The 25,122-nt window shown below is 43.4% G+C and overlaps 3 protein-coding genes across 5 annotated transcripts; 1 reads left to right on the top strand and 2 right to left on the bottom strand.

Annotated features, from left to right (window-relative positions):
- Positions 1-384: 384 nt before the first annotated feature.
- aebp1a (AE binding protein 1a) lies at positions 385-11,169 on the bottom strand. Of its 2 annotated transcripts, XM_084036079.1 has the most exons (19): positions 10,619-11,164; positions 7,941-8,189; positions 7,790-7,849; positions 7,467-7,535; positions 7,117-7,176; positions 6,964-7,023; positions 6,771-6,848; positions 5,879-6,128; positions 5,390-5,474; positions 5,166-5,310; positions 4,152-4,231; positions 3,950-4,073; positions 3,650-3,846; positions 2,981-3,154; positions 2,768-2,893; positions 2,434-2,680; positions 1,767-1,906; positions 1,420-1,519; positions 385-1,330 (listed from the first exon to the last, which is right to left on the bottom strand). In XM_084036079.1, the coding sequence occupies exons 1-19, from the start codon at positions 10,869-10,871 to the stop codon at positions 741-743; spliced, it is 3,087 nt and encodes a 1,028-aa protein (XP_083892205.1). In that variant the 5' UTR covers positions 10,872-11,164; the 3' UTR covers positions 385-740. The 2 variants fall into 2 exon arrangements, with proteins under 2 accessions (XP_083892205.1, XP_083892204.1); XM_084036078.1 differs by having other exon boundaries at positions 2,434-2,893; positions 10,619-11,169.
- A 3,322-nt stretch (positions 11,170-14,491) lies between these two features.
- Positions 14,492-15,129, bottom strand: pnx (posterior neuron-specific homeobox; the record flags this gene model as incomplete). The annotated part of the gene is made up of 2 exons (XM_084034832.1): positions 14,492-14,940; positions 15,021-15,129. 2 exons carry the CDS (start codon positions 15,127-15,129, stop codon positions 14,492-14,494), a joined length of 558 nt encoding a protein of 185 aa, XP_083890958.1.
- Positions 15,130-17,954: 2,825 nt separating this feature from the next.
- On the top strand, positions 17,955-24,848 carry ash2l (ash2 like, histone lysine methyltransferase complex subunit). Of its 2 annotated transcripts, XM_084034930.1 has the most exons (17): positions 17,955-18,016; positions 18,784-18,850; positions 18,968-19,113; positions 19,201-19,289; positions 19,387-19,481; positions 19,860-19,955; positions 20,172-20,267; positions 20,355-20,430; positions 20,761-20,778; positions 21,891-21,990; positions 22,106-22,323; positions 22,779-22,946; positions 23,062-23,255; positions 23,392-23,484; positions 23,569-23,667; positions 23,758-23,817; positions 24,234-24,848. In XM_084034930.1, exons 1-17 carry the CDS (start codon positions 17,958-17,960, stop codon positions 24,339-24,341), a joined length of 1,782 nt encoding a protein of 593 aa, XP_083891056.1. In that variant the 5' UTR covers positions 17,955-17,957; the 3' UTR covers positions 24,342-24,848. The 2 variants fall into 2 exon arrangements, with proteins under 2 accessions (XP_083891056.1, XP_083891057.1); XM_084034931.1 differs by lacking the exon at positions 20,761-20,778.
- Positions 24,849-25,122: the final 274 nt, after the last annotated feature.

Consider the following 25,122-nt stretch of genomic DNA (forward strand, 5'->3'; position numbering starts at 1 on the left):
ATTAGTTTCTGACCGTTAATGCTCTACTCACATTAAATATTTGTGTTACATAATTATTTGCATGGATTTGTCTCAATCTCTCTTCTTGTTGGTCTGTAATTTTTCCTTCACAGCAATGCATGCTGGTCTATAACGCTCAGTTAGTGACCATCGGTTTGTACGCTTCTTTTCAAGATGAATTGTGGGAAACTTTGAGTCGGCTATACAGGCTAGTGAGTGATTTCAGACACGGACGATTAAATGTGTCTCGATAAATCCATGTTGCTGTCCGTGGTGCTGAAGAAGCCGAAGGATTTGTAATTGGGTCCCGCCCTTCTGCCAGCTTTGTCTTAGATCTAGAATATTAGTAATCTATATACCCAAACAATACACAGACTACGGTGATTTTAGAAAATAACTTCATTTTAATCAAATGCATTCAGCAGAACATTAAATCAGTTTAACTGAGGCCAGCAATCACACCGTAAAGCCATTAAAGAAACATGAAGATATACATTTGTAACGGGGAGGTAACGTATCGTATCCTGCTTGTATTGTGACATGATGTGTTTTATTGAGCCAATTAAATTCTGCATAGTCTCTGCTCAGCGGAGGCTTTCTGTTCCGGATCACTTCTCTAATGGACGTTCCCTTAAAGTCACCTTCTTCCTGAGAACTGAATCGTTAACAACCCATGTGTTGTGTTTGTTTTAAAGCTGTGACGTGGATGTGGTTAGTAAGGTCTTATGTGGATGCGGTAATCAGTCGATGGTGTATTCAAAGGGATAGTCCTGCGTGGGCGCTGAGTTAAAGATGATGCTATCGAACGGGTTCTCCGTCATCCAGCTGTCCACCGGAAACCAGGAGTCGTACCAGGAAGTGGTTCTCTCTGTTTCAGCTGTTGGTGTGGGGGCTGTTGGTGGTGGTGTCGTGGTGGTTGTTGTTGTCGTGGTCGTTGTCGTCGTGGTGGTTGTCGTAGTAGGAGGCGTACCGAGGCCGCCCTGTAATCTCTGCTGACGCAGCCGGCGTAGACGCATGATCCGGAGCCTCCGGAGTCGCTCTGCTTTCTGAGCGATGGCGTGACTGTCCACGGTGGTGGCGGCCGGGAGGCTGGCCGCCGTCGTTCTCACCACGTGTACTTTGGGGACCAGTCGAATTGGCCTATTGCCGCTGAGTTTCATGATTTGTTTGATGCGGTCCCAGTTGGATTTGGCCAGGGTGAAGCTGCACGAGGTGGCTCCGGAGTCGTAGCCCACCATACACAGCCGGGTCTGGGGGGTGTAGCCGTCGGCTCTGGCGCTCACCCTGTACTCTCCGGGATTCAACAGCCGCCAGTAATCGCCACCTGAAGCTAAAGTGAATGTAGGTTAATAGTGAGGAGCTGAAACTCTTGACCAGAAAGACATCATTGACTGAAATATCCATTGATCTTAGTTGTACCAGTTTTGACATCGTGCCGTATTCCCTCCACAGTCACTGTGGCGTTAGGCAGCGGGTTTCCCTCCACGTCTCTCACCACGCCCTTTATCCCTCGATTCACCTGCACAGGAAACGGGATTCCTTTCACCTATACTCAAATTGTTCTGATGATGTAAATTTTTTGTTGGTAAAAGATGCCGAAACTCAGCATGGAAAGTTATCACAGTGTCACTCGTTTTTATCTTCCATCACAGCAATCCGTGATGTCACAAAGTAGTCTACCAGGAAAGTGCTTGTATGTCCTTGGCCAATGAAGAACCACACACTGCTGTTGTCTTGTCTGAATGCGGGTCTGATGCGGTTCTCACCTGTTCCATGAAGGACAACAGAGCCTCGCGGTTGTTCTCCCACTCCAGAGCCAGTTCACTTTCATGGGGAAACTTGTCACAACCCAAGAAGATGGACAGCTCAAAGCAGTTGGTGTGCAGGTAGCTGAAGTCATTCATACCTGTGGGGGAGGAGTTAGTTTATTAGTCCAGGCAGTGAGCCAATACGATGGAGGTAAATGGTATTTCAGTTCTTTCCAAGAACGGATGCTGTGGTTTTTCTGTAATAATAATCTCACTGTCGGCGGGTTCTCTCAGGGAACTGTTTTCTTCTGAAGGTAGAAAATACTGAAGCTGTAACAAGGACTAGAGCTCCGCAAATGTATTTCCATTCTCTTTCATTGAATTTGATTGGGAACAGAAGTCCTGGATCCAGGTTGGATTACCAACCAGGGGGAGAAGCTGGTATTTGATTTCTTGCCAATTTGTTTTGCTGCACCACTAAAGTACAATATCAATATCTTGATGCCCAAAATCTAATTCTAAAGCCTTAAATGATTCTAGTTTTATAGATAATGTCATTAGATCACAATTCAATTCTCAAATTATAAGTCACTCACGTTTCAGGATCATGTAGTTAAAGGAAGTGCAGGTTTGCTGTGTGCTCTCAGTGATTGACTTGATAATCGGTGAGTTTTCTAACACTTACTGCCCACCACTGGATCCCAGCTGGCTCTGTTGGCGATGCCCTGTCCCCCGGTGACATCATCGCCATGGCAGGACCCTCGGTAGGTCTCTGTCATGGTCAGGTGGCTGTGGGCGTACGACATCGCCAGCCATCGGAACATGGCGTCGTCTGGCGTCTCCCTCAGAGATCCCTCGTTCTGCCGCTGGATGCGAGTCCACGTCTCCTCGCTCATCTCGGTGTTTCCTCTCCAACGCCGGCTGTCGGTTAACTTTAACGACATCGACGGGATTGTTGGGTTATTATCTGGCAGCCTAGAAAATCTTTGTGGTAGTTTGTTTTTTTTGCATAGACTTACAGACATCGATGGACGCTGCATGTCAAAAGGGTACGCGACCAGTTTTTCTCCTCCTTGCAAATTGGCTCCAAGCACGAACGGGTTGCGCTCCATCCAGGAAATGATGGATTTAGTCTCTGTGGCGAGCTGCGAAAGCAAGAAACGGAGAAGTCATGGATGCATTTCAGTACATTGTGTTGGATCGGAGTCGGTGGCATTTAACGACAAACTCACAGAGCCGTTGAGGAAGTTTTCTGGGAGGGGGATGTGGTGATTGGGCACGATACGGGGGACCCAGCCTCGCTCCTCGGCTCCCCACAGGATGCTGTTGAGGTCTGGGAAGTTCTGGAAGAGGTCGTAACCTTCTTCGGTCCAGTGGCCCAGAGCCCAGTTACCCATCTCCGAGCCCTGGAGGGCAAGAAGTAGGACCACATTAGGTCTCGAGGACATTTTAGCATCAATAGATATTTGAGAAAATGGTCTGACGCTGCAAAAGTTCTCCCTGTGGTTCTCTTCCATTGTGGAAACTGCGATTCAGTGACATATAGGCTGCTTCCCCACATACGAGATACTCTGTTCATGCAGTTGGGGGCCTTATTATGTTTACATGCACTCTCATAATCCACTATCATTCCAGAAATTACAATATTTTGGATATTTTGAATTGGGCCAAATAATGTTTTTTAGGAGCATTCTTTCTGGACATTCAGAATATGCATCTCAACTGGGGTTCTTCCTGTTTACATCTAGCTCTGTGTGTTGAGCACCAACGAAGCAGGAGACAAAGAAAATAAATCAGGTTAGTAGGAATGTTGTCTTTTTCGGAATAAGGACCAACAACAGGCTGTTGGTTGCATGTAAACGTGGTCCCTGACTGAGGACTGAGTTTTTGTTCCGTCGTACCATCTCGTAGGCCAGCTCGTAGGCGTCGGGGTTGAGAGAAGGCACCAGGTGAATTCTCACTCCGTCCACCAGGCGGCGCACTCTGGGGTTCTCGTCATTGTACTCCTTGCACAGAAACTGCATCAGCAGCAGGAGAAGCTCTCGACCCAGCGCTTCGTTGCCATGGAGACCGGCTGTGTACCGAAACTCTGGCTCACCTGGTCGACAGTGGGGAATAAAAGCACCGGTGCGTTTTTATCCGTGAACACCAGGAATGGTGGCTTCATGAATACTGAGTTTTTATGACTGAGCGTCTCACACCTGTCTCGTGCTCTCCAGGGTTGTCCGAGATCTCCATGGCGTACATCTTCAGGCCCTGAAAGCTTTTACCGATGTTGTAGATCCTGGTGATGTTGGGACACTCTTCATTTATCACCTTCATCATCTGGAAGAGAAACAAATGTGTCGGTTACAGAATTAGGCACAGCAGTTTATCGGTGGTTGGTCAGGTCTAAGAACAGACCTGTCTCATGTCCTTGTAGTTGTGGTGTCTGAAGTCCAGGTCGTCTGACGGGTTCACCTCATTCTCACTGTGGTAGCTGCCTGAAAGGAATGACATGCTGATAGTAGAGCAGATCTCATTTGGAGGATTTTAGTGACATCTAGTGGTGAGGTTGTAGATTGAACTGCGTAAACAGGCTAAGCCCCGCCTCCTTCCGGTGGACCCGTTTGAATTGTGCCGTAAATTACACATATTTGTAAATTTAAAACATAAACTATAAGAATTATAAGGCTGAAAATACGTCATTTAAAGAGACAAAAGGTCGAAATGCTGCACACTGGCCCTTTAAGTAAAAGTAGTAGGCTACTACAGTGTAGAAATGCTTGATTATTAGTAAATTCCTGCATTCAAATGTTTACTTAGTTCAAAGTATTAGCTTCAAAATATACTAAAACATAAAAAGGTATATATATTATATTATCATATAATTATTGATGCATTGCTGTTTTCATCACTTTTATGCTGCAGCAAGTACTGCTGGCTAAGTTGTGAATTTACCCCGTTATATATTTTTTAGTCCTCTGAGATGTAGCGGAGGAGAAGTATAAAGCAGCAGAACTTGAGAATATGTATTCAATAACTTTCCAACATTGGGAAATAGGAAATCAAAGCAAGGTGCTGTTTTGTGAATCAGTTATGTAACACACTGCTGAGGTTATGAAGTCCGTGTTGTGAAATACTCTGTATCACGTCTATTGGGTGAAAACGGCTTGCTTTTTTTAAATTTCAGTTTTGGCAAAAAGTCCTGTTTTCCTTCCAGTGGAGGATGACACATTCACAAGGAACGAGAAAGCTCTGTGACTCATGAGGTCAGAAACTCTACAAAAAACCTGCAAAACAAAGCTTCCTTTTTGCTGTGATGTGGTCTGTGATGTGGTCTGTGATGGGGTCTGTGATGGGGTCTGTGATGTGGTCTGTGATGTGGTCTGTGATGTGGTCTGTGATGGGGTCTGTGATGGGGTCTGTGATACTGACTGGGGAGTTGACAGGCCAGGATCTCAGCTCGGAGACACAAGCTGCCGTTCCAGCTCTGCGGCAGGATGCGGATGTAGCGTGCCACCACGGGCGGCGTGAACTGGCTCATCACCGGCGTGTCCCTGTCCACGTTCCCGTAGAACAACTGCAAGAGAGTATCACAGTAAACATGTAATCTGTGCGAGCTGTCAGCTGTTAATTTGTATTGTTGAAGTTCCTCGCACCCATTCGGCGTAGCCGTCGTGAAGCGTAGTCCAGTCACGGCTGTCGTTGCTGAAGGACACAAAGTAGGAGGACACAAAATCCTCTCTACGAAGACAAATACATTCATTAGTCCATTTTTGTCCTGACGTGTACGGAAGCTCATTACTGCCAAAACCGCTGCACTAATCCATATTGAACAAATACAAAAGTCTAGTACTGTATTTATGGTGCTACCAAAACATTATAAACCATGTCTGTTGCTAGATGGCTTCAATTCTCCGGTTCTGAGAAACAAAGCCGATGCCGAAGTGCCTTATACTTGCATTCTCTCTACTGGCCATCAGGGGGCGAATCCTCCGGTTTCAAAAAGAGGTCTGATGTGTTTTTGTCTTACAACTTTAACCCTTTTACAGTGTTTTTGTCAATGTCAGTCTCAAGAGATGATGGTCCTCCGTAGCTCCATCATAAGTGACAAACTCAGCGACATCACTGCATGCGTTCAGACTCACATTCGCTCCGAGTTTCTCCCCTGGGTGATGATCCCGGAGAACTCCACCTCACGACGGGCGTCCACCTCAAACCAGTGGTTCTTCTCCTCCGGCTCTGCGCACCACGCGCCCCCGTACAGGTCCTCGTCGTCCCCAGAGCCCTGCATGTTGAGTCGTCCCCTCTGAGCCGTGAAGCCGTGGTGAGACTGAGAGGAAGCCAGCAGCTGGTCATCCTCCACCCGGTGCGACTCCAAGCCCAGAGGAGGACACTCTGAGACGGGAAACACAATGATGAGACACCGTAACACTTGTTTTTAAAGACAATGTAGTTGTTATAAAGACTCTGAGGAGTGACAACTATAGTCTCTCACTAAAAATATTACCCACAACTCCTGATTTCAAAACTTCACTTCAGTAAAAGTGTCAGCAAAATGTACTTGATGTAAAAGTGTCGGTGCAGTAAAATGTAATATTAGTGCTGCATTAATGTGCATGTTGCACGTTTTTAACTAGTTTAATCATCTGCAGCAGGACATCATATATAATAAAAAGAAAGCAGCTGTTTTCAGCTCTTGATGTGTTTCCTAGCTCATCCAAGAATCTTCTTTAAGAGTTTATTTAACTGAAGGAGGAGGAGAATTCTTGAACCACTTCATCCTTCAGTTTATCACATTCAGCATCAACACATCTGGAGATACGTTGGGTTTTCACTCAAACAGGAAGTAACGATTCAAATGTTGGGAAAATGTAGTGGAGTAAAAATTACAATATTGACCTCTGAGTTGCAGTGGAGGAAAAAGAAAGTATTATAGAACAGAAATACTCAACTCAACTTTGTAAGCAGCCTCATGAATCTGAGTTTGATTTGAGATTTTAAAATGTGAGAAAGAAGGAACTTGATGAATCTTCTTACTCTTTGGTTCAACGGGCACTGAGATCTGCTTCAGTCTCTCCTCTTCCTCCTCCTCCCACTTCTTTCTCAGCCGCTCAGCTTTGCAGCGTAATGAGAAAACAATGTGTCAGAAACCAACACCACACTAGATAAATAAGGAAATAGTGCATTTGTTGGGGATTTTCAGCGGCGGATGAAACCACACGATTAAAACCTTTTTCTGCCTTTTCTTTTCGAGCTTTCTCCTCCTCCTCCTCTTGTTTCTTGGCAGCCACTGTGTAGACAAAATCACATCGGCTCATTACCACGATCAAGAAATGCAGCTCATTCAATTATTGATGGGAAGTTATCGTGACGATGGACGTACAGTCAGCGTAATCGTACTCTTCGTACCAGGGGCCGACGTACGGGATGCCGGTGGTTTCCTCTAAAGCAGAAGCAAATTAATGATTACGGACTTTTTTTTATGGAATAAATACAGACTATATACTATATAATACTGAGTTATTATACATCCTAATAGGATCACTAATAATAATCCTTGGGTTTGAGGTTAACCTGAAATTAATTTAATGAATTGAAAATGTTCTCAACCTGATGACTTTTGGCTGATATTTACCACTTTTATTCACTATATACCATTTTTTAAAACTTTTTTCTCCTAAAACAAAAATGTAAAAAAATAAAATAAACTGGTGTTGTGTGTGAGAATGTTACCCGGTATATACATGATGACCTCGGGAGTTGTGACTTGTTTGTTACGAGGATATCCACCAGGCCGCACATCTGTGGAAAACACATCTCTGCCGTTAAATACCTACATAATATCCACAGCAGCACATTTAGACAAGATTAAAAGTCCATCGTCGTCATGGGGGAAATATAATCTGCATTTAAATTCTCTTGAATTTATAATTTATGTAAAGTGGAGTAAAAAGTCAAATATTTCACTCTGAGATGTAGTGGTGTAGAAGTGTAAAGTATCTCCACATTTGACTTGATACACATTTCATCAAGGTTTTAATGTGATAAAGTCTCACCCAGGTCTGGCTCGACGGGCTCCTCCCACACAGGTGCCTTCGGGGTCACGGGTCGAACCACTGCGAAGACCAAGTCGGTAGAGTTAAAAGGTCTGGAATCATGTTTTACCAAGAATACGAAGAGTAACCGTGATGAGTTTAAGGTACATACGAGTCCCCCATCCCAGTTCAATCAGCAGTCGCTCCTCTTCCTCGTCCAGCGAAGGACTGCTGGTGTGTGGCTGCGCCGCGGCGGTCGTCACCTTCGGTTTCCTGGTGGCTTTTGGCGCCTTCGGCTTCTTTGTGGCTTTTGGTGCTTTGGGTTTTTTGGTGGCTTTAGGTGCTTTTGGCTTTTTGGTGGGTTTAGGGGCTTTCTGCTTCTTCGCTTTAGCTTCCTTCTCCGCCGCTTTCCTCGCTCTGGCTTCAGAGGGACGAGAGGAACACATTCAGTTATGGTCTTTATGGCACATAAAGCAGCTGCGTAGCTTCTAGAGACATTTTATTGGAGGGCAGTACGAACTTTTATCGTATTTACAGCAAACGTCTTAGCGTACCTTTTAAAAAGAGACACTCAGACAGACATAAACACATAAACGCAGCAGGACACGGTTCTGTAGAGGGTAGGCCGGTTCATTGGTTTGTTTTGGTCTGAGACCAAACCAGAAAGAGGCCTAACGAGCTCCCCGCTTGGTCCTTTGACAGTCGATGCCGTTCAGAGTGCATGAAGGAAGAGTTACATCAGAGCTTCATGTGTAAAATCAATCTAATCAACTCATCTTTTGATTGCTCAACATTCTGGGGCAATAGGGTTGTTTGTTTGAAGAGTAAAGTGGTTAGCTTAGCTTTGCATAAAGATGGGAAACCGTAGACATAGAACAGGAGTAGAAGGGACATTCCCTTTCAAATCAACGTAGCAGTATGGTCAGAGCGGTGGCCATTTTTATATGTACCGTTGCCCAAGTGACTGTAGCTAACTTCTGTCACCTAAGTGACGGCATATTAGACAGACTACATGATGTACATTTAACAACTTAATGCTTCATTAGCTTGCTAATTCCACCGTGCTTTAATGCTACCCCGGATACAGGAAAATGAGCTAAACTGGGCTCGGCGTAACGCTTCGTCCGCCTCACTTTCTGCTGCTAGCTAGAACAAGCTAGCTAGCTAACTAGTGTAACTGTGTTTATTGGACCCAACCAACCCCCAACCATAAGTCATCTTTCTATATAGTATTAAATACTATGTCACTACCTAAGCCCATATGTTGGCCTGTTTTATCATTTGGACTTTGTCAGCTTTTAGCTAGGATATTAAATTAGGTTAGCAGACAGGAAGGAACTGGACGGAGGCGAGTTCAGTGTCGTGTTTCGCCTCCTCAGATGTCTGAGATGCTTTCATGACTTAAAACAGTTGGTTTGAACTAGATGGAATATTACAGAGAGGAGATCTTCAAAGAGCGCCAGTGTTTTTAATCCACCGTCGTTACACAACCATCATCAGACCCCGACGCCGACACAGAGGGCGGCTTGTTTTCTTCTAGACGTGTTTCCTGATGTTCCACCGGTCCTTAAACACAACAGTCCCTCCCTGCCAACCCATTACTCACCTCCCCCGGTGGTTTTCTCTGCTGCCATTAGGCACCATGTATTATATGCTCCGTCTCCAGAGTGCAGACACAATTATAGTTTTATGGCAATGGGCTTCTTTTGCCAAATGATAACTGGTCTAGTTCCCTGTAAATAATGGCTAATTTCTTCGGAAACACTGTTCTGCCTTGTGGTCTCAACATCTAATCCAGGAAATACATTTTTAAAACAATTTAATCAAATATCGAAAAGAAAATCCATTTCAACTTTCAAACTAATTGCAGAGAAACATTGGTCGAGTTGCATTTTAGCAACGCAGCACTGGCTGCAGTCTGCTGTGTGTTGTGTGTTGCTATGTTTTGGTGAGGTTAATATTTCAGGCATGCTTAAAATAAATCTCATCAAAGTAAACAGAAGATAACAGCATTCTTGCCTGGATCGGCTGCAGAAAGAAAAAAAACCTGACTGCAAAACAAGGCTGATAAAGATGCTGCTCAGCAAAGCCTTCCCTGGATAAACAAAGCTTGAAAGAAGTGGAAAGAAGTTGTGTTTTGAGGTCTCAGGTTTAGTTAATTATGGCCTTTTATGTAACTTAAATCAGCCACACATGAGAAGTTCTGGCTGCTATGGCTTGTGGTTTTGCTTTATGCAGCGGAAAGTTAACATTCAGATCACGATTGCATCGATGCTACTGAGAGTGGGGCCCCGTAGTAAATCCTGCCTGCTCATTTATGGAAAAATCATAGTGGAAATATTTCTGCTGTTGCTCAGACTTTGTGTTTTTTGCAGATGTGTCTTTCCCGGAGACATGACTTTGGCACGCTGTCAATGTCGCAGCTCTTTCTCTGATCGGTATGTCGGACAAAACGAGCTTAGAAGCTTCAACAGTTGGGCAAGCAAGGGTCGTCCGCTGCCAAGAAAGTGTCAGACCACCAACTGGATCTCTGCGAGTTCCTGCTCCGTCATCTCAGACGCCTTCATGAAAACAAAAAGCCCCCAAACTCTTCTATTATTACTACTATCTACTATTCTGGGTCTGAAACTCAATATGTGTGGTGAAAATGCTTGGTTTTCTGTGATCGTGTGGGAGTGAGCTAATTGTCTGGACAGAGATTAACCAAATGTCTTCCTGCCTCAGAGATTGATTGCAGCCTTTCCTGTCTGCACGCTCAGAGCTGAGACGAGGCTGGAAAAGGTCAAGAAGAATCTACACATTTATTCCCTTAGATGCTTAAATTAATCGTGCATGTTGGCTCCTTCTTACCTGCCTCAATCTCCTCAGGTGTTTTCTTCTTCTTCTTCCCTTTCGTCCTCTCCTCTTCCACCACAGCAGGCGGCTTGTCTGACATTTCGCCTCCCTCTTCCTCCCCCTGCCTCCCGTGCTCCGCCAGTCCTTGGGTTTCTCTCCCACGAACCTGGCCTCCGAAGAGTTCAACCTCCTTCACATCTTCTTGAGCGCCGACCAGAACGCAGCTCAGGGTCAAACCCAGCCAGACGACCAACACCTCTGTCCTCATTTCTAAAAAATAAGTATACTCCAGAGAAAAAAAACCCTGAATCTTCAAACTAGCTGCAAAAAAACAACGTTGGACTCCCAATAACTAGCATCTGACCTGCAGATGCTTGATTCCTCTTGAAGTCCAGACGAAGTCTCAGCAGACCTGAAAGGGAGGTTGTCCTGCAGGTCTGGAGAGCGTTCTCCTCTCTGATGGCGAGTCAGCGTGGAGAGAAGGAAGAAAAATGTTGTGGGCTGGAAGTTTTAAAGCCGCCTCCTGGTCGTGCTGGAGACGAGGAAATTTGTCTGTCTGGAGAGGTTTTTCTACACACCTCCCTCTTCTTCCTCCTCCTCCTCCTCCTCCTCCACAGTCACATCTCTCCCTCATGGCCCTTCACCCCCTTTTCCCCTCACCCATCTCTGAGCAGAGGGGAGGAGCATCTGCCACATGTGACATTCCTACGAGGGGGAAAGAAAGAAAGAGGAGGAGAGGAAGAACATGAAGAATCTGAAATGAAATGATAGAAAACAAACAATGTGAGCAGCAGGTTCTGTTGTTTTCTGGGTTCTGCACACTTTTGTTACTTTAAAGCAAAGAGCACGGAGTAAAGGCACCGTTTTCTCAATTCAATATACATGTTTTGTTGCTGCAGCCTCAGTTGGTCTGGAATGACCAAGTAGTAGTAGCGGTAGTAGCAGTAGTAGCAGTAGTAGTAGTAGTAGTAGTAGTAGCAGCAGTAGACCAGTAGTCTGTTTTTTTTTCATCTAATCTTAATGTTAAGCCTAACATTGGTTAGATAACTAAACCTAACATTAATTTCGATAACTAATCCTAACATTGGTTTAGATATCTAATCCTAACATTGGTTTAGATAACTAAACCTAACATTGGTTTAGATAACTAATCCTAACATTCATTTAGATAACTAAACCTAACATTGGTTTAGATATCTAATCCTAACATTGGTTTAGATAACTAATCCTAACATTCATTTAGATAACTAATCCTAACATTGGTTTAGATAACTAAACCTAACATTAATTTCGATAACTAATCCTAACATTGGTTTAGATATCTAAACCTAACATTGGTTTAGATAACTAATCCTAACATTCATTTAGATAACTAAACCTAACATTGGTTTAGATATCTAATCCTAACATTGGTTTAGATAACTAATCCTAACATTCATTTCGATAACTAATCCTAACATTGGTTTAGATAACTAAACGTTACATTGGTTTAGATAACTAATCCTAACATTGGTTTAGATAACTAAACCTAACATTCATTTAGATAACTAAACCTAACATTCATTTAGATAACTAAAGCTAACATTGGTTTAGATAACGAATCCTAACATTGGTTTAGATATCTAATCCTAACATTGGTTTAGATATCTAATCCTAACATTGGTTTAGATAACTAAACCTAACATTGGTTTAGATATCTAATCCTAACATTGGTTTGGATAACTAATCCTTATGTTGGTTTTGTTGTCTAAAGAACACAGAATGGATGATAATTCCAACTGAAATTCATTGCTTTGAACGTTGTGCTGAGACATTTGTGTCCATGTCCATTGTCTTTGCAAGAAAAGATGTCCTGTCATCATTACTTGAAACTCCACATTGTTGAACATTTATTTGTTGAGCTCTTCTCAAATGTGGCTTGTAAAACATGCATGAAATTTTTAATGTTAATGTTAAAAAGATGTAGACTTCAGTGTATAGAGTCTTATTATAAAGTAATGAAGTCGTATTACACAACGTTTTGTTCTGGGTCACACACACACACACACACACACACACACACACACACACACACACACACACACACACACACACACACACACACTCAGTATTACTACAGTCAGAGTGTTTCCACATGTGAAGGCTGAAGTATTTCTGAGTCACGTTCTAAGCAGAGCGGCATTCTTCAGCAGATGATCCACTGAGATCAATGAAGACAAAAAAATACATGAAACGTGCCGCTGATGTGCAACTTTTTACTTTTACTCCCTACATTTTAAATCAGGCCCGTTACTTTAGTTTTAATGCATTTGATTTCATGATAATAAATCATATTTTTTTATGACATTATTCTATGATCATTGTTATGATATTTTATGGCATAGTACATCAACTTTTGAATACTTTTTTAAATGAGACTACTGCGATCCTTCTAACTGACATACACTGACATATACTGACTGTGTTTCTATTTTCTCAACATGTAAAGGAAACACTTCGTCCTTGATTTCATCACAAACATTCAACATCAACACAAAGTTTTACCTGGACAGGAAGAAACATAAAGTGGCAAGAGTTTAGTACCTTGAATTTGTACTTCAGTACTTGTGAGTACTGAATTCCTGCAAACTTTTTTTAATGTTTTTTATCATGGAAAACATTTGACATAGACGTTGACTCATTTCCCTGCTCACTGTGTGTGTGTGTGTGTGTGTGTGTGTGTGTGTGTGTGTGTGTGTGTGTGTGTGTGTGTGTGTGTGTGTGTGTGTGTGTTTTGTGTTTTGCCTCCATCTGGTTCTTATCCCTCATTGGTGACTGAAGTGATCTCAGATCTGTTTCTGTCTCACGATAATAACGTGTTTCATTCTTCTGGCACATTCTTTTTGCACATGAAAAGAAAAAGTTAGTGCTGAATCAATTATTTGTTTCTCCTGGTGTTTAAACAATCAGATTTTTCAGATTTTTTCAAACTAAATGCGTCACTGATTTTTCTCGTTCGTCGTGTTGGACGAACACTCTGGGGTGTTTAGAACCTCCTGACATCTGAGGACAAGAGCATGTGCTTAATTACATACAGATGTGTTCACGTGCAGCTGTGTGTGTGTGTGTGTGTGTGTGTGTGTGTGTGTGTGTGTGTGTGTGTGAGTGAGAGTTTAACTTGGAAAGGAAGTTGGATGAAGTTTCCCGTTTAGGATGTAGACACTCAAGACCATCTGTTCACACACACACACACACACACACACACACACACACACAGACACACACACACACACACACACACACACATAACACACACACACACAGACACACACACACTCCGAGAACAGATAAACTGATCTGAGGTCAGAAAATGGTCATTTGCAGGGTTATTTACAACAGAATGTACTTTTTCCATTAGCATGTTAGCATTTAGCTCAAAGCACTTCACAGAGCCTCAGTCTGGATCCTTTTCCCTTTTAGATCATAAAATAGCTTCTGGTGTTGAATATTAGAGCAAAGACAACCAGAATCATAAGTTTGTAATAAATCATGAGCCTGATGTGGTCCTCACCATCCCGTAACAAATGTAGAATCACAGTTGAGAATAGAGAAATAAAATATATTTAATACATTATGTGTTCCTTCAGATATTTATGCACATGATTGTTTTCATTGCAACAAGTTATTTTGAGATTAAAACTTCATATTTGACACTTTGCTGGTACCGTAAGTCAGTACATTTTAAGAAACAAGAACAACTTCAATACAAAATGTTTATCAAAATAAGTTATAGAATAATTACATAAGAAAAATATCTCTAAACTCCTGTTCGACACTTAAACAGCTCCCCTGAGTAATACAGAATATAGTGCCGGAGTGTTTTTGTTTGTCCTTTTTGTGCGCAGTCACTCATCGTGTGTAGATAAGATGATGATGCGGAAGCGGCAGCGGCAGCGGCGCGAACAGCTGGAGCGCGGCGCGCCGCTGCCAGTACGCCGGGCTGCAGGTCAGAGGTGCGCAGACGGCGGGATGCGAGAAGCCGAGATCCTCCTCCGCCTCCTTCCCCTGCAGCCGCTCCTTCTTCCACTTGGTGCGCCTGTTCTGGAACCAGATCTTGACCTGGGTCTCGGAGAGGCGCAGCGCCGAGGCGACGGTGTGCCGCTCCAGCACCGACAGGTAGTGGCACCTGTGGAAGCTGCGCTCCAGGACCTGCAGCTGCTCCAGGGTGAACGCGGTGCGGATCCGTCGGCTTTTAGCCTCCGGTCTACGATGCTCCCCCCGCGGAGACTCCTGCCCCGGGCTGCACCGTCCGTCTCCCGGGGGATGCTGCTGCTCTCTGGGTTCATCCCTAGACGCTCCTGGAAGAGAGAAAGTCACGGTTAAATCAATGCACGACATGATTAGCAGCCATTAGAACCTCGAGGAGTTTCATTCTCACCTGCTGCAGCTTGGATTAATCTCCCTGTAAACTTGGTCGGATCCAGAATATCCACCACAGAAAAGGGCGTCCCGTGGCTGAGCGGGAGTTTGGCGGCGTCTGGCTGCATGTCAGCGCTCTGTGGACGGATGAGCAGGCCGCGGGAAGCTCGCTGCTTTATATCTCCGGCCTCTGGCTTCATTTACATGTCATTCACAAAGTTAGACAAATAAAGCGACGAGCAGGTCCTTCTGTCTCTCCGGTGCGTAACGCAGACACGCTCCGGGCCCGTGGGACCCCCTCAGTGCGCGCTCCCAGCTGGGGGCCGCCGGGCCTGTTATTTATTGCCGGGCATCTGGTTAAAATGTGCCCCCTTTCTCTGCCTGCGTGTTCCTCATTGTGCTTTGGCTTGTCATTATTTGCAAATGCGAGATTTTACGCCGGTAGGACACGTGAACGCGTCTTGTGATGCTAATTGATGGACTCATCAAAGGGAAAGTTCGAGCCTTTTCTCTCTCGTGTGTCTCCAAAGAGCCGTTTGTCCTGTTGAATGCAACTTGCCCCAAGGCACTTCGGTTTAATGAGTAGTCTGTAACAACTTTATGAGAGCTGCTGGTCATGTGATCCCTGCAGCCACTTCAAGCCTATTAACTAATTAATTCATTTCATTAGCACTTATCAAAACAAATTACAAAGTATTTCACATAAAAACAAGAGGGATAACCAATCACAGTTAACAACTTTACATGTGACTTATTAGTTTAACTAAACAATTAGTTGTTTAAGCTATTAGCTGAAAAAATGCCAAATATTAGTGGATTGTCTATTTAAGGTAATTAAAAAATAGACTAATATATAATAATTGCCAATATATTATTTATTTTTCAGTAAAACATCCCCTGTGACTGACTTTATCAGATGGATCATGTTACTGTTGTACTTTTAACTACTTAGTGAGCTAGTTTGGTGCAGCGGTTCCCAACCTATAGGCGCCGGGCCCCTCCTGAGGGCCACAATCATAAGTGAGATATTTCCTTCTGGGTCTAGTGTATAGAAGTAGCACACAATGGAAATACTAAAGTACCCAAATTGTAGAGTAAATGTACTTAATTACTCTCCATCACAGCCTCTTTTATGTGTTATTGGCTGCATCCTCGGTTTTATCTGCCTCCATTTGCTCCATTAACTTTACCATTCAGGTAACAGTGGCATCTCTAAATCCACATTATGGGTGTGAGTTTCCTCCTCATGCAGTAAAGGAGGGTCCTCGGAGGTCCCTGGGGGTCACTGATCCTGAGGCCACTCATGAAGCTAGCAGCTGCCACCGAGCCTCCTGGCTGCAGACGCCTGCAGAGCTGCTGGTATTGAAAGGAGGCGAGAGGCCGTCCCAATCGGGACAATTAGCAGATGTCACCAGTAGTTTTGACCCTCTCTGACCCTCAGCTTTGTGTCCACAGGACAAGGGGAAGTGGATAGACTCAGGGGGGAATCTTCTTAGGTGGAATTAGCTCTTGTTGTACAGTTTATATGTATATGTATTATGTTGTGTCTGTTAGCACCTATAGGGCCTGAGAAACGGTTTGATGGAATGACAATAAAATCTGATGATGGAGGCAGAAAATGTAAGTTGGTGGAGACAGGATAAAAGGAAAAAAAATATGATAAAACTCTTCTTCTCCTTTTTTTCTTTAACTGGAAACCAGTTGAATGCAAGTTAAACTCACAAATGTCAAATATTTTTTTCTTAATAATCAAGAGAAGTTAAACTTGAATAAATGAGTCAGATATAAGAACGAGTTAAAGTCAAAAACCTAAATCAAATAAATAAGTAAACAGTGTTGGTAAAATCCTCACAGGAACACAGATGTGTCTCCATTGCAAGAGGAAAGAGGAGGAGAAAACACAACTGTTATCCTGCCAACAATGACTTGAAGGCATTTATTGCAGCACCCAGGGGTGCTCTCGGCATTCTCCTGGCTCCTTTGTGAGAGATCTGCTGGCACACTTTGTCTTTGTCCTCCGCGTCTCTTTTACACAGTTTCCCGAAAGGCCTCGCATAAACTTCTGGATAATGTTTGACCCTCACAGCGTACGTGGGGTGGTCTCGCTGCCACCACAAAGCTTATCACGTCGCTCTTCACTTTGTAAAAGGGTTCATGGAAATGTGGCGACATTTGCACGTCAAAACACGCAGTCGGCTGCTGGTTTAGGAACGTTTACTGCTCATAAATCCACCAACACTGTCTGCACTCTCTTTGTTGGTGTTCACACAGATGTAATAATGTGATACCAATTTGCTGTAGACAAAAATGATAGAACGTGGTTAAAAAGTATCCCTATGAAGGACATTTCTACTGGCTGTTTTTTTAAAAGGTTACTGAATCTCAGTCATATTAATAAGCAAAATAATAATAATTCCCCTCAAATACATTAAAACTAAAGAAACAAGCCTGTTGAAAATGTGAGTGTGTGTATGTTTACATATATTTGTTTTAAAATGTAGGGAGGAAAAGTAAAAGTTGTCAGCAGGTTTCAGCCAGAACCACATGGCTGCTGGCTTCCTGGCTGCTTCTGGATCGGCAGAGATCCCAACCACAAATCCGTCATCCAGTGAGGAAACTGTGAGTGGATTTGACTACAAATCAGCAGCAGTGCCCCGACTACCACAAAGCTTCCACCGTAAACATTATAATCTACTCCAACCAAAAGCAAGAGCCTGCAGAAACAAGACAGTAAACACAAAACAAAACTGTCCCATTGTAGTAAATATGAAGTAGAACAATATTACTCTTCCTCTAAAGTTATAAATTACACATTTAAAGTTTTTCCAGATGTGCAATTTTAGTATGGCGGTAAGATGCAGTACCCCTGTGGAACCTGCGGTGTCGCTGTCGCGCCGAACCGCGGCAGCAACCCGGAAACTGATGCTTTTCTTTTTTTTCTTCATTGATTTGAAACATGGCGTCTGAAGGAGAGGCGGGCAGCGCTGCTACAACCGAACCGGACCCCGGAGACGGGTATGTGTCCTTCGTGCGTGTTGTGTTTTTAGCCACGAGCCGTATAGTTCCCCATTCAGATTTTTACGTGAAGCTATAAACAACATTCACGCTTTTGTTTAACTGTAAACGCTCTTAGCAGCTAGCATGCTAACGTTAGCGCTCCACTGAGACGCCGAGTCGACCACAGACCGTTACAGCTTAGCTGCTCTTTGTAAGGAGAAAACGTCAACATATCTCATAGTTTAATGTTTACCTGTGTGTCGGCACGTCTAATTGCGTGCACTGAGCTTTATTTAATACTTTACGAACATCGATGTGTCCCTCTAATTATCTTAGATTCATATAAACAATTAATAATTGCGAACTAAATGTGTTTTTGATCGGTATAAATGGTGGAAGAAGTATTCAGACCATGTTTTAAGTACAAGTCAGTGTAGAAATATTAAGTTACAAGTAAGTCCTGCATTAAAAACAAGGGTAAGAGGATAGTGAATTGTATATGTTGTGTTAGTTGTTGTCTTCGACAGACTTACTGCGATGATGATACCTTTCATTTCTCTAATTTTTGACAATTTTGAAAACGTTGTGATGTGTATTTTCGCTTAATAGAGAATGGTTAAGACATTAATTTAAAAAAATAGCTTATTGATTTTCCTCTGTGATTTAAAACCGGTGCAGTTTCATGCTGTAAGGATTCTTTCAGTTCTTTTTACCAGTTGATATGAATTTACTACCTTTTTGTGTAACTGTGTAGTCACCTGATTTATCTTCCTGTTGACATTCAGTGATGCTGCATTTGGGGAACTTCCCACTAGCATGGATACGGAATCATCCAACGGCAAAGAGGGAATGGTAACTTATTATTATTATTATTATTATGACTTTACGTTTACATTGATTGTGTTTCGTTGAAGTGCACGTGACACCCATCATAAGTCAGGGTTTCTAAGCAGACTTTGTGTCACGCAGGAAACGGCCGGTGAAGGTTCTGAGGCTGCCGACGCTCTGACGGGGTCTGGCGATGAGGAGAGCGGCAGGCAGCTGGGAGAGGTGGAGCTCCAGTGTGCCTTGTGCATGAAGTGGTTCACTGCAGACACATTTGGCATTGACACCGCGTACGTGTAGCTATTCGAATGTCAGCAGTTTTACGATTGTACAGCGCTGATAGTTTTAACGATGCAACCTTTTCTCCTTCTCTACAGAACCTGTCTTCCCTTCATGACTAATTATGTGTTTCACTGCAACGTCTGCCATCACAGTGGCAACACGTACTTCCTCAGAAAACAAGCTAGTAGGTGTTCTGTGTGTTGCAACTACCTTGAAACCGCAGTGGATTTAAGCTGTTTGTTCTACTTGAGCCCAACGTTTTTGACCTTTCTGTGTTTCAGACCTGAAGGAGATGTGTCTCACAGCGCTGGCAAACCTGACATGGAGGTCCAGAACACAAGACGAGCATCCAAAGACAATGTTCTCCAAAGACAAGGTGCGTATAACTTTTAGTTGGACGTCTAAAGCCCTTTGCTCACGTGGATGTGATATAGAGCTTTTCAAGTAAACGTGACCTGGCTTTCAGTAAAGATACTGTGTTTTATTCTTCCCAAGTCTGTATTTATGTCAGGTCACTTTGTTCTTTTTTGAAGCACTTTATCTGCTCTTGCTAAATAAATAAAGTTATCACATGAAAATATATATATTTTTCTTTACAATAATTCTGACTGTTGAGACGGGTGGAAGTATTAAACTGTATTCAACTTCTTAAAAAAAAATATATACGAGTGAAAGTGTGGTGAAAATCTCCTGGTGTGAATACAACTACGGTCACTCATGGAATTATTTGTATGTGTCTGCTGTCTCCCTGCAGGATATCATACCGTTCATTGACAAATACTGGGAGTGCATGACGACGCGTCAGAGACCGGGGAAGCTCACGTGGCCCAACAACATAGTGAAGACGATGGTAATTTTGTGGAGTAGACTTTCTTGTTGCTGGCCATTTTCAGAGGCTTGTAAAAATTCCATCAAAATCTATTATTAGCCGTAATTTTGTTTAATATAATAAGACATAGCCATTTAAATCCAATATGCTCCTTTTTGCTTTTGTTGCCACACTTAACACTAGACTGACCAGACTTGTATATAGAGCTTTGTAATGGAACCTGTGCTAACTTTCCAGAGTAAAGAGCGAGACGTTTTCCTGGTGAAGGAACACCCCGACCCCGGCAGTAAAGACCCAGAGGAGGACTACCCTAAATTTGGCCTTCTGGACCAGGTATCCACCACTCGGCTGTCCTATAGACTGTAGGATGGAGCATGTCGTGTTTGTAGCTAATTTTAAGTTTCCGTTGCCCTACTGCAGGACCTGGGAAACATCGGACCCTCGTATGACACACAGAAACAGACCACAGCTGCTCCCACTGCCGGTGGGCTGAATGGTAGGAACATACGTTTTACGAGTAACACAAATGAAAGTATTGGTTTCACCATTCTGTGTCACAAAAGGCCAACGAGGGGGGGGGATGTATAAACTCCCAAGAGCATGTTAAACACATGCAGTGTAATTTTCTAGGTGTCTCTCAATGAAAACAATAACGAAATATTTTCTTTTATGTGGTGAAGCAGCGCGGTACCATGGGAGACGTTAGGATTCCTTCATCGTAGACATCGACAAATGTCTAGTCGTTTTAGACATGCTAATGTGGAGAAGTTTTGTGTTCTGCCTTTGAAATGTGATGACCATGGCGATGTTGTGCATTGTGTTCCAGGTGGATCTTCTTTCTCAGGTGAATATTTGGTATTTTGGCATCTGGAGCTGATCTGTTTTTGTGTCTTGTAACCTTCTGGATAGAAGTTGGCCCTGAGGTTCTTCAATTAGCATCTTGTGGGCAACTTCATCCACGTCCAGTCGTAATCCCCAACCCCAACTCCCCCCCCCTGTCTGCTTTTTGCACATGTTTGGTCCCCGCCCCCCTTCCTCCCTCCCAAAAGCTTTGCCCCCCCTTTGATTGATGAACATACCTTCCTTGTCTCTGGCTTGCTGCGAATGGGCTCTGACTTCCGTAAAAATCTCCACACTGAAATGCTGAAATCACATTCTGGTCCTCTGTAATCGACATGTGAGGGCAGTCAGCTATTTTTTTATTTGCCGTTGCCTTTCATCCAATACCAATTAGCCTCAGCCTCTCCCTTCCTGAATATTCTCTTGAGATTAAATAGATTTAATAGAATTAAAAAATCAGATTTTTTTTTTGTGTTGAAGGCTTGGATCAACCTCAACACATCACAGATGCTGTAGCTCTACATTTTTTACTTTAATCTTGGAATGTTTTTTTCTCTGAATATTTCCCCTGGCCTGGAAACCTTGATTTAGACTTTTTTTCTTTGTGTGAATGAATAACGGCATCTGCCTCCCCAAAGTTACGAGAGAACAATGTGTGTCACCTTGAAGAGGCTCATAGTGTTTGGAAAAAACCGCCACACCAACTACTTCCTGCCTTGTTGTGCCTGCTGTTTTCCCTATGTACACCAACATGCCTAATAACCTGCTTTCACCCTGTGTCCAAGTCTTTACGTGTGTTTGTGCTAGTGGCAGTCTTGGCATTGTCGGTGTGGAAAGAGTTAAAAGTGAATTTCAATTGGCAGAAAGTTGCCACCTAATGTAGAATGAATGGTGTGTTTTGTGGGAATGACTGGAATCGTTGTTTGTGGAATTCATGGTTCAATTATCAAAATATAGGGGAATACACAAAATATGAGACCGGTGGTGCACAGGTGTACCTCATAACTGGCAACTAATCGTATGTTGCCTTTGCCACCGACTGCCCGTGTGTGCACGTGCGTGTGTGTGCATGCATGCATTTTCTTTAATGTTGATCTGACTTGTGTTGTCCTGAAGGTGCTTTGGCCCCCGGCCCTGGAAAAGGAAGAGGGGCCAAACGTAAACAACAGCAGCAACAGGAGGGCTCTGCTGCAGGAGCCACGAAAAGAACCAGAAGGTAGAAGAACTGTCAACACACACACACACACACACACACACACACACACACACACACGTTATCAAATGATATGCTGAGTGAAGTCACGCATATATATCTTCCTCCCTCATGGCAGCGACCCCCTGTTCTCGGCCCAGCGCCTGCCTCCTCATGGTTACCCGCTGGAGCACCCCTTTAATAAAGACGGGTACCGCTACATCCTTGCAGAGCCGGATCCTCACGCTCCGGATCCGGATAAGCTGGAACTGGACTGCTGGGCCGGCAAACCCATTCCTGGAGATCTGTACCGGGCCTGTCTGTATGAGAGGGTGCTGCTGGCGCTGCATGACAGAGGTACTCTACTTTTACAGTTTTACAATTTGTTTCCTCATTTTTATATAATAGTTTTTTTATTTATAGTTTTTATCCATCAAAGCACGATCATTATTTTACATGTCTTGTGTTGGATGAATTACAGGAGACGATTTGACAGATTCAGAAAAGATGCTGCGTCTCATTTTATCAGAACATTTGGTCGCGCTTGTTATTTCCCTTGTTTTTTGAATGGAGTTCTGCTGATCCAGACACCAGCTCAGAGCGTGTCCTGCTTTTCTCCTCTTTAAATTTCATGTGTTGACTCCATCCTTCTAGTTAGCTATGTTTAAACTGTCCTCTTGTGGTTCTGTTCAGTCCTCTATCAGCGCTGCTCACACATCAACCCTTATTAAAACAGTCACACTTAAAGTAGCCCCGCTAAGAACAAGGGTAACAACAGGGTATCGGTAAGCTAACACATGTCCATGTTGCAGCGCCTCAGCTGAAGATCTCTGACGACCGCCTGACGGTGACCGGGGAGAAGGGCTACTCCATGGTGCGAGCCTCCCACGGTATCCGGAAGGGCTCCTGGTACTTTGAGGTCACCGTTGAGGAAATGCCTCCAGAGACGGCGGCCAGGCTCGGCTGGTCTCAACCCCTCGGTCAGCAGGATTCATTTTCAACGCAAAGCTCTTTACATTTAGGAATAAGAAGCATTACAACCCAATTTAAATCATCTTTGATGCTACAAGGATTTTTTTTTTATTTGTATTGCAGGAAACCTGCAAGCACCTCTGGGTTACGACAAGTTTAGCTACTCGTGGCGCAGCAAGAAGGGCACGAAGTTTCACCAGTCAATAGGAAAACATTACTCGTCAGGCTACGGTCAGGGAGACACGCTGGGCTTCTTCATAGAGCTGCCCGACGCCACGGAGACGGCAAGGGCTCTGCCTGACACGTACAAGGACAAGGTGACACCAATTTGGCCATTTTGAATTGTTTCTTGTTTCCACATAAAAATACGACAATGGAAAATTTGGCTGATGAGAACTACGCTGACTCAACACACATATTCAATCTTGTATGGTGAATCTGCTCTTCTTTCAGGCGCTGATTAAGTTCAAGAGCTATCTGTACTTTGAAGAGAAGGACTACGTGGACAAAGCAGAGAAGAGCCTGAAGGCCATGAGCACCAGCAGGGTGAGAACCAATCACCTAAATCCAGGTACAAAAGCTGCTGGTGTTTGCTGCTGTTAACTCATTTGTTTGTTTGTTTTCCTCCAGATGATCTTCTATAAAAACGGAGTGAGCCAAGGTGTAGCCTATGAAAACCTGTTTGAAGGCATGTACTTCCCCGCCATCTCACTGTACAAGAGCTGCACGGTCAGTATGCCGCTCGCGTCGGGGATTTCTGTTTTATTTTTGCTTCCTTAGTTGCCTTTGTGTGATCAACTTCACTCTCTCTCTTTTCAGGTATCGGTCAACTTCGGCCCAAATTTCAGACACCCTCCGAAGGAGCTCAAGTACCAGCCGGTGAGAGAATCGCGTCCTTTACAAACCTCACAACCGCACAAATTTAGTCGGAATTATACCTTTTTTATTCATTTTTTAAATTGTTTTTATAAGTGCTGTGTGGTGGATGTAATTGATGCCGATGTGAAGAGCGGTTCATGTGGATTTAGAAAAAAAAGATTGATTATTAATATTTTGTAAAATAAATATTAAAAGAAACTGTAAAGTGTTACATTTGAGAAAAGAGGTGGTAGAATTAATTTATTTTTGTTGGTCATATCTTTCATATCATTTCATGTTTACATAATTAACTATTTTCCATGTAGTAGAGAAATGAGCTGTAGTCATTTATCAAAATATAGTTGGTCTAATAATTAGGATATGAGGTTCCTTGAGTTATCGATTGATCTGCGGTTGTTTCCCCCCCTCCGTCTCAGATGAGCGACATGGGCCCGGGAGCTGTGATCGAACACACGCTGGCCGACATGCTGTTCCACGTGGAGACGGACGTGGACGGACGCCGCAGCCCCCCCTGGGAAGGATGAATTCAGTCCCCACACACAGTTGAATATTGTCCCGCCGTCAGGCGGTTAAAAAGCACTAATCAGAACAGCCACGGCTGATTTCTGCTCTTGCGATATAAAGTTTTTGCAAGACAGGAAGTTAAAACCTGATTAATATCACACCAAGCTAATTATGGATGGCTGCCCATCGTCATTTTATAACGTGCCATCAGCAGACATTCCACTCAACTAAACCAACATTTTTGGTGCTTTATAATATGTATATTTTGAAGTTATTGTTGTGCTGTAGATGGCTCCCACCGCCTGTCTCCTGTTGGACTTCTGGTTTTCTGCATGTCGCTGCAGCCAAACAGACTTCTAACGAGTCACATCGTCTGTAGACGAGAGCGGATTCTGCAGTTTTTAGTGCATTCAGTCTTTTTGCTAATTTTATTTGTTTTGCAGTGTGTGTCAGTTATTTACTATTTTATACTCTGGGTTAAATAAAAGAAATAAAAAAATATTACATGGACAAAGTTTCAGCTCATTCATGAGATTTGACATTCACTAGGTGGTCATCAACATTCAGCCTCCAGATTTGTCTTATTATTTCAGACAAATAAACAAATAAACTTCACAAAAAAAAAACGACCTCATCAGTGCAGGTAAAAATAAACAAACAAAACACAAGGGGGGTTTGGTTGCAGTAGCATCGCAATCCACACGGTGGCACCGCTGTAACGCCGCAGGGAGGACGTTTCTGAATTGAAGCACCAGGTATTAGTGGGGAAATGAGCAAAAGTTTGAGGAAAAAGTCAGGAAA

This window comes from Eutrigla gurnardus (assembly GCF_963514095.1).
Source record: "Eutrigla gurnardus genome assembly, chromosome: 19".
NCBI lineage: Eukaryota > Metazoa > Chordata > Actinopteri > Perciformes > Triglidae > Eutrigla > Eutrigla gurnardus.

What these genes read in the sequence shown, in the direction of transcription:
- aebp1a (XM_084036078.1), bottom strand. Translation starts at nt 10,871, where the DNA reads ATGAGGACAGAGGTGTTGGTCGTCTGGCTGGGTTTGACCCTGAGCTGC. An exon ending in ACCTGAGGAGATTGAGGCAG is followed by an intron (nt 8,190 to 10,618) that starts GTAAGAAGGAGC and finishes GTCCCTCTGAAG; the next exon opens with CCAGAGCGAGGAAAGCGGCG. An exon ending in AGTGCCCGTTGAACCAAAGA is followed by an intron (nt 6,129 to 6,770) that starts GTAAGAAGATTC and finishes TTCCCGTCTCAG; the next exon opens with AGTGTCCTCCTCTGGGCTTG.
- ash2l (XM_084034930.1), top strand. Translation starts at nt 17,958, where the DNA reads ATGGCGTCTGAAGGAGAGGCGGGCAGCGCTGCTACAACCGAACCGGAC. An exon ending in CTTCCTCAGAAAACAAGCTA is followed by an intron (nt 19,290 to 19,386) that starts GTAGGTGTTCTG and finishes TCTGTGTTTCAG; the next exon opens with ACCTGAAGGAGATGTGTCTC. An exon ending in AATTTGGCCTTCTGGACCAG is followed by an intron (nt 20,268 to 20,354) that starts GTATCCACCACT and finishes GCCCTACTGCAG; the next exon opens with GACCTGGGAAACATCGGACC.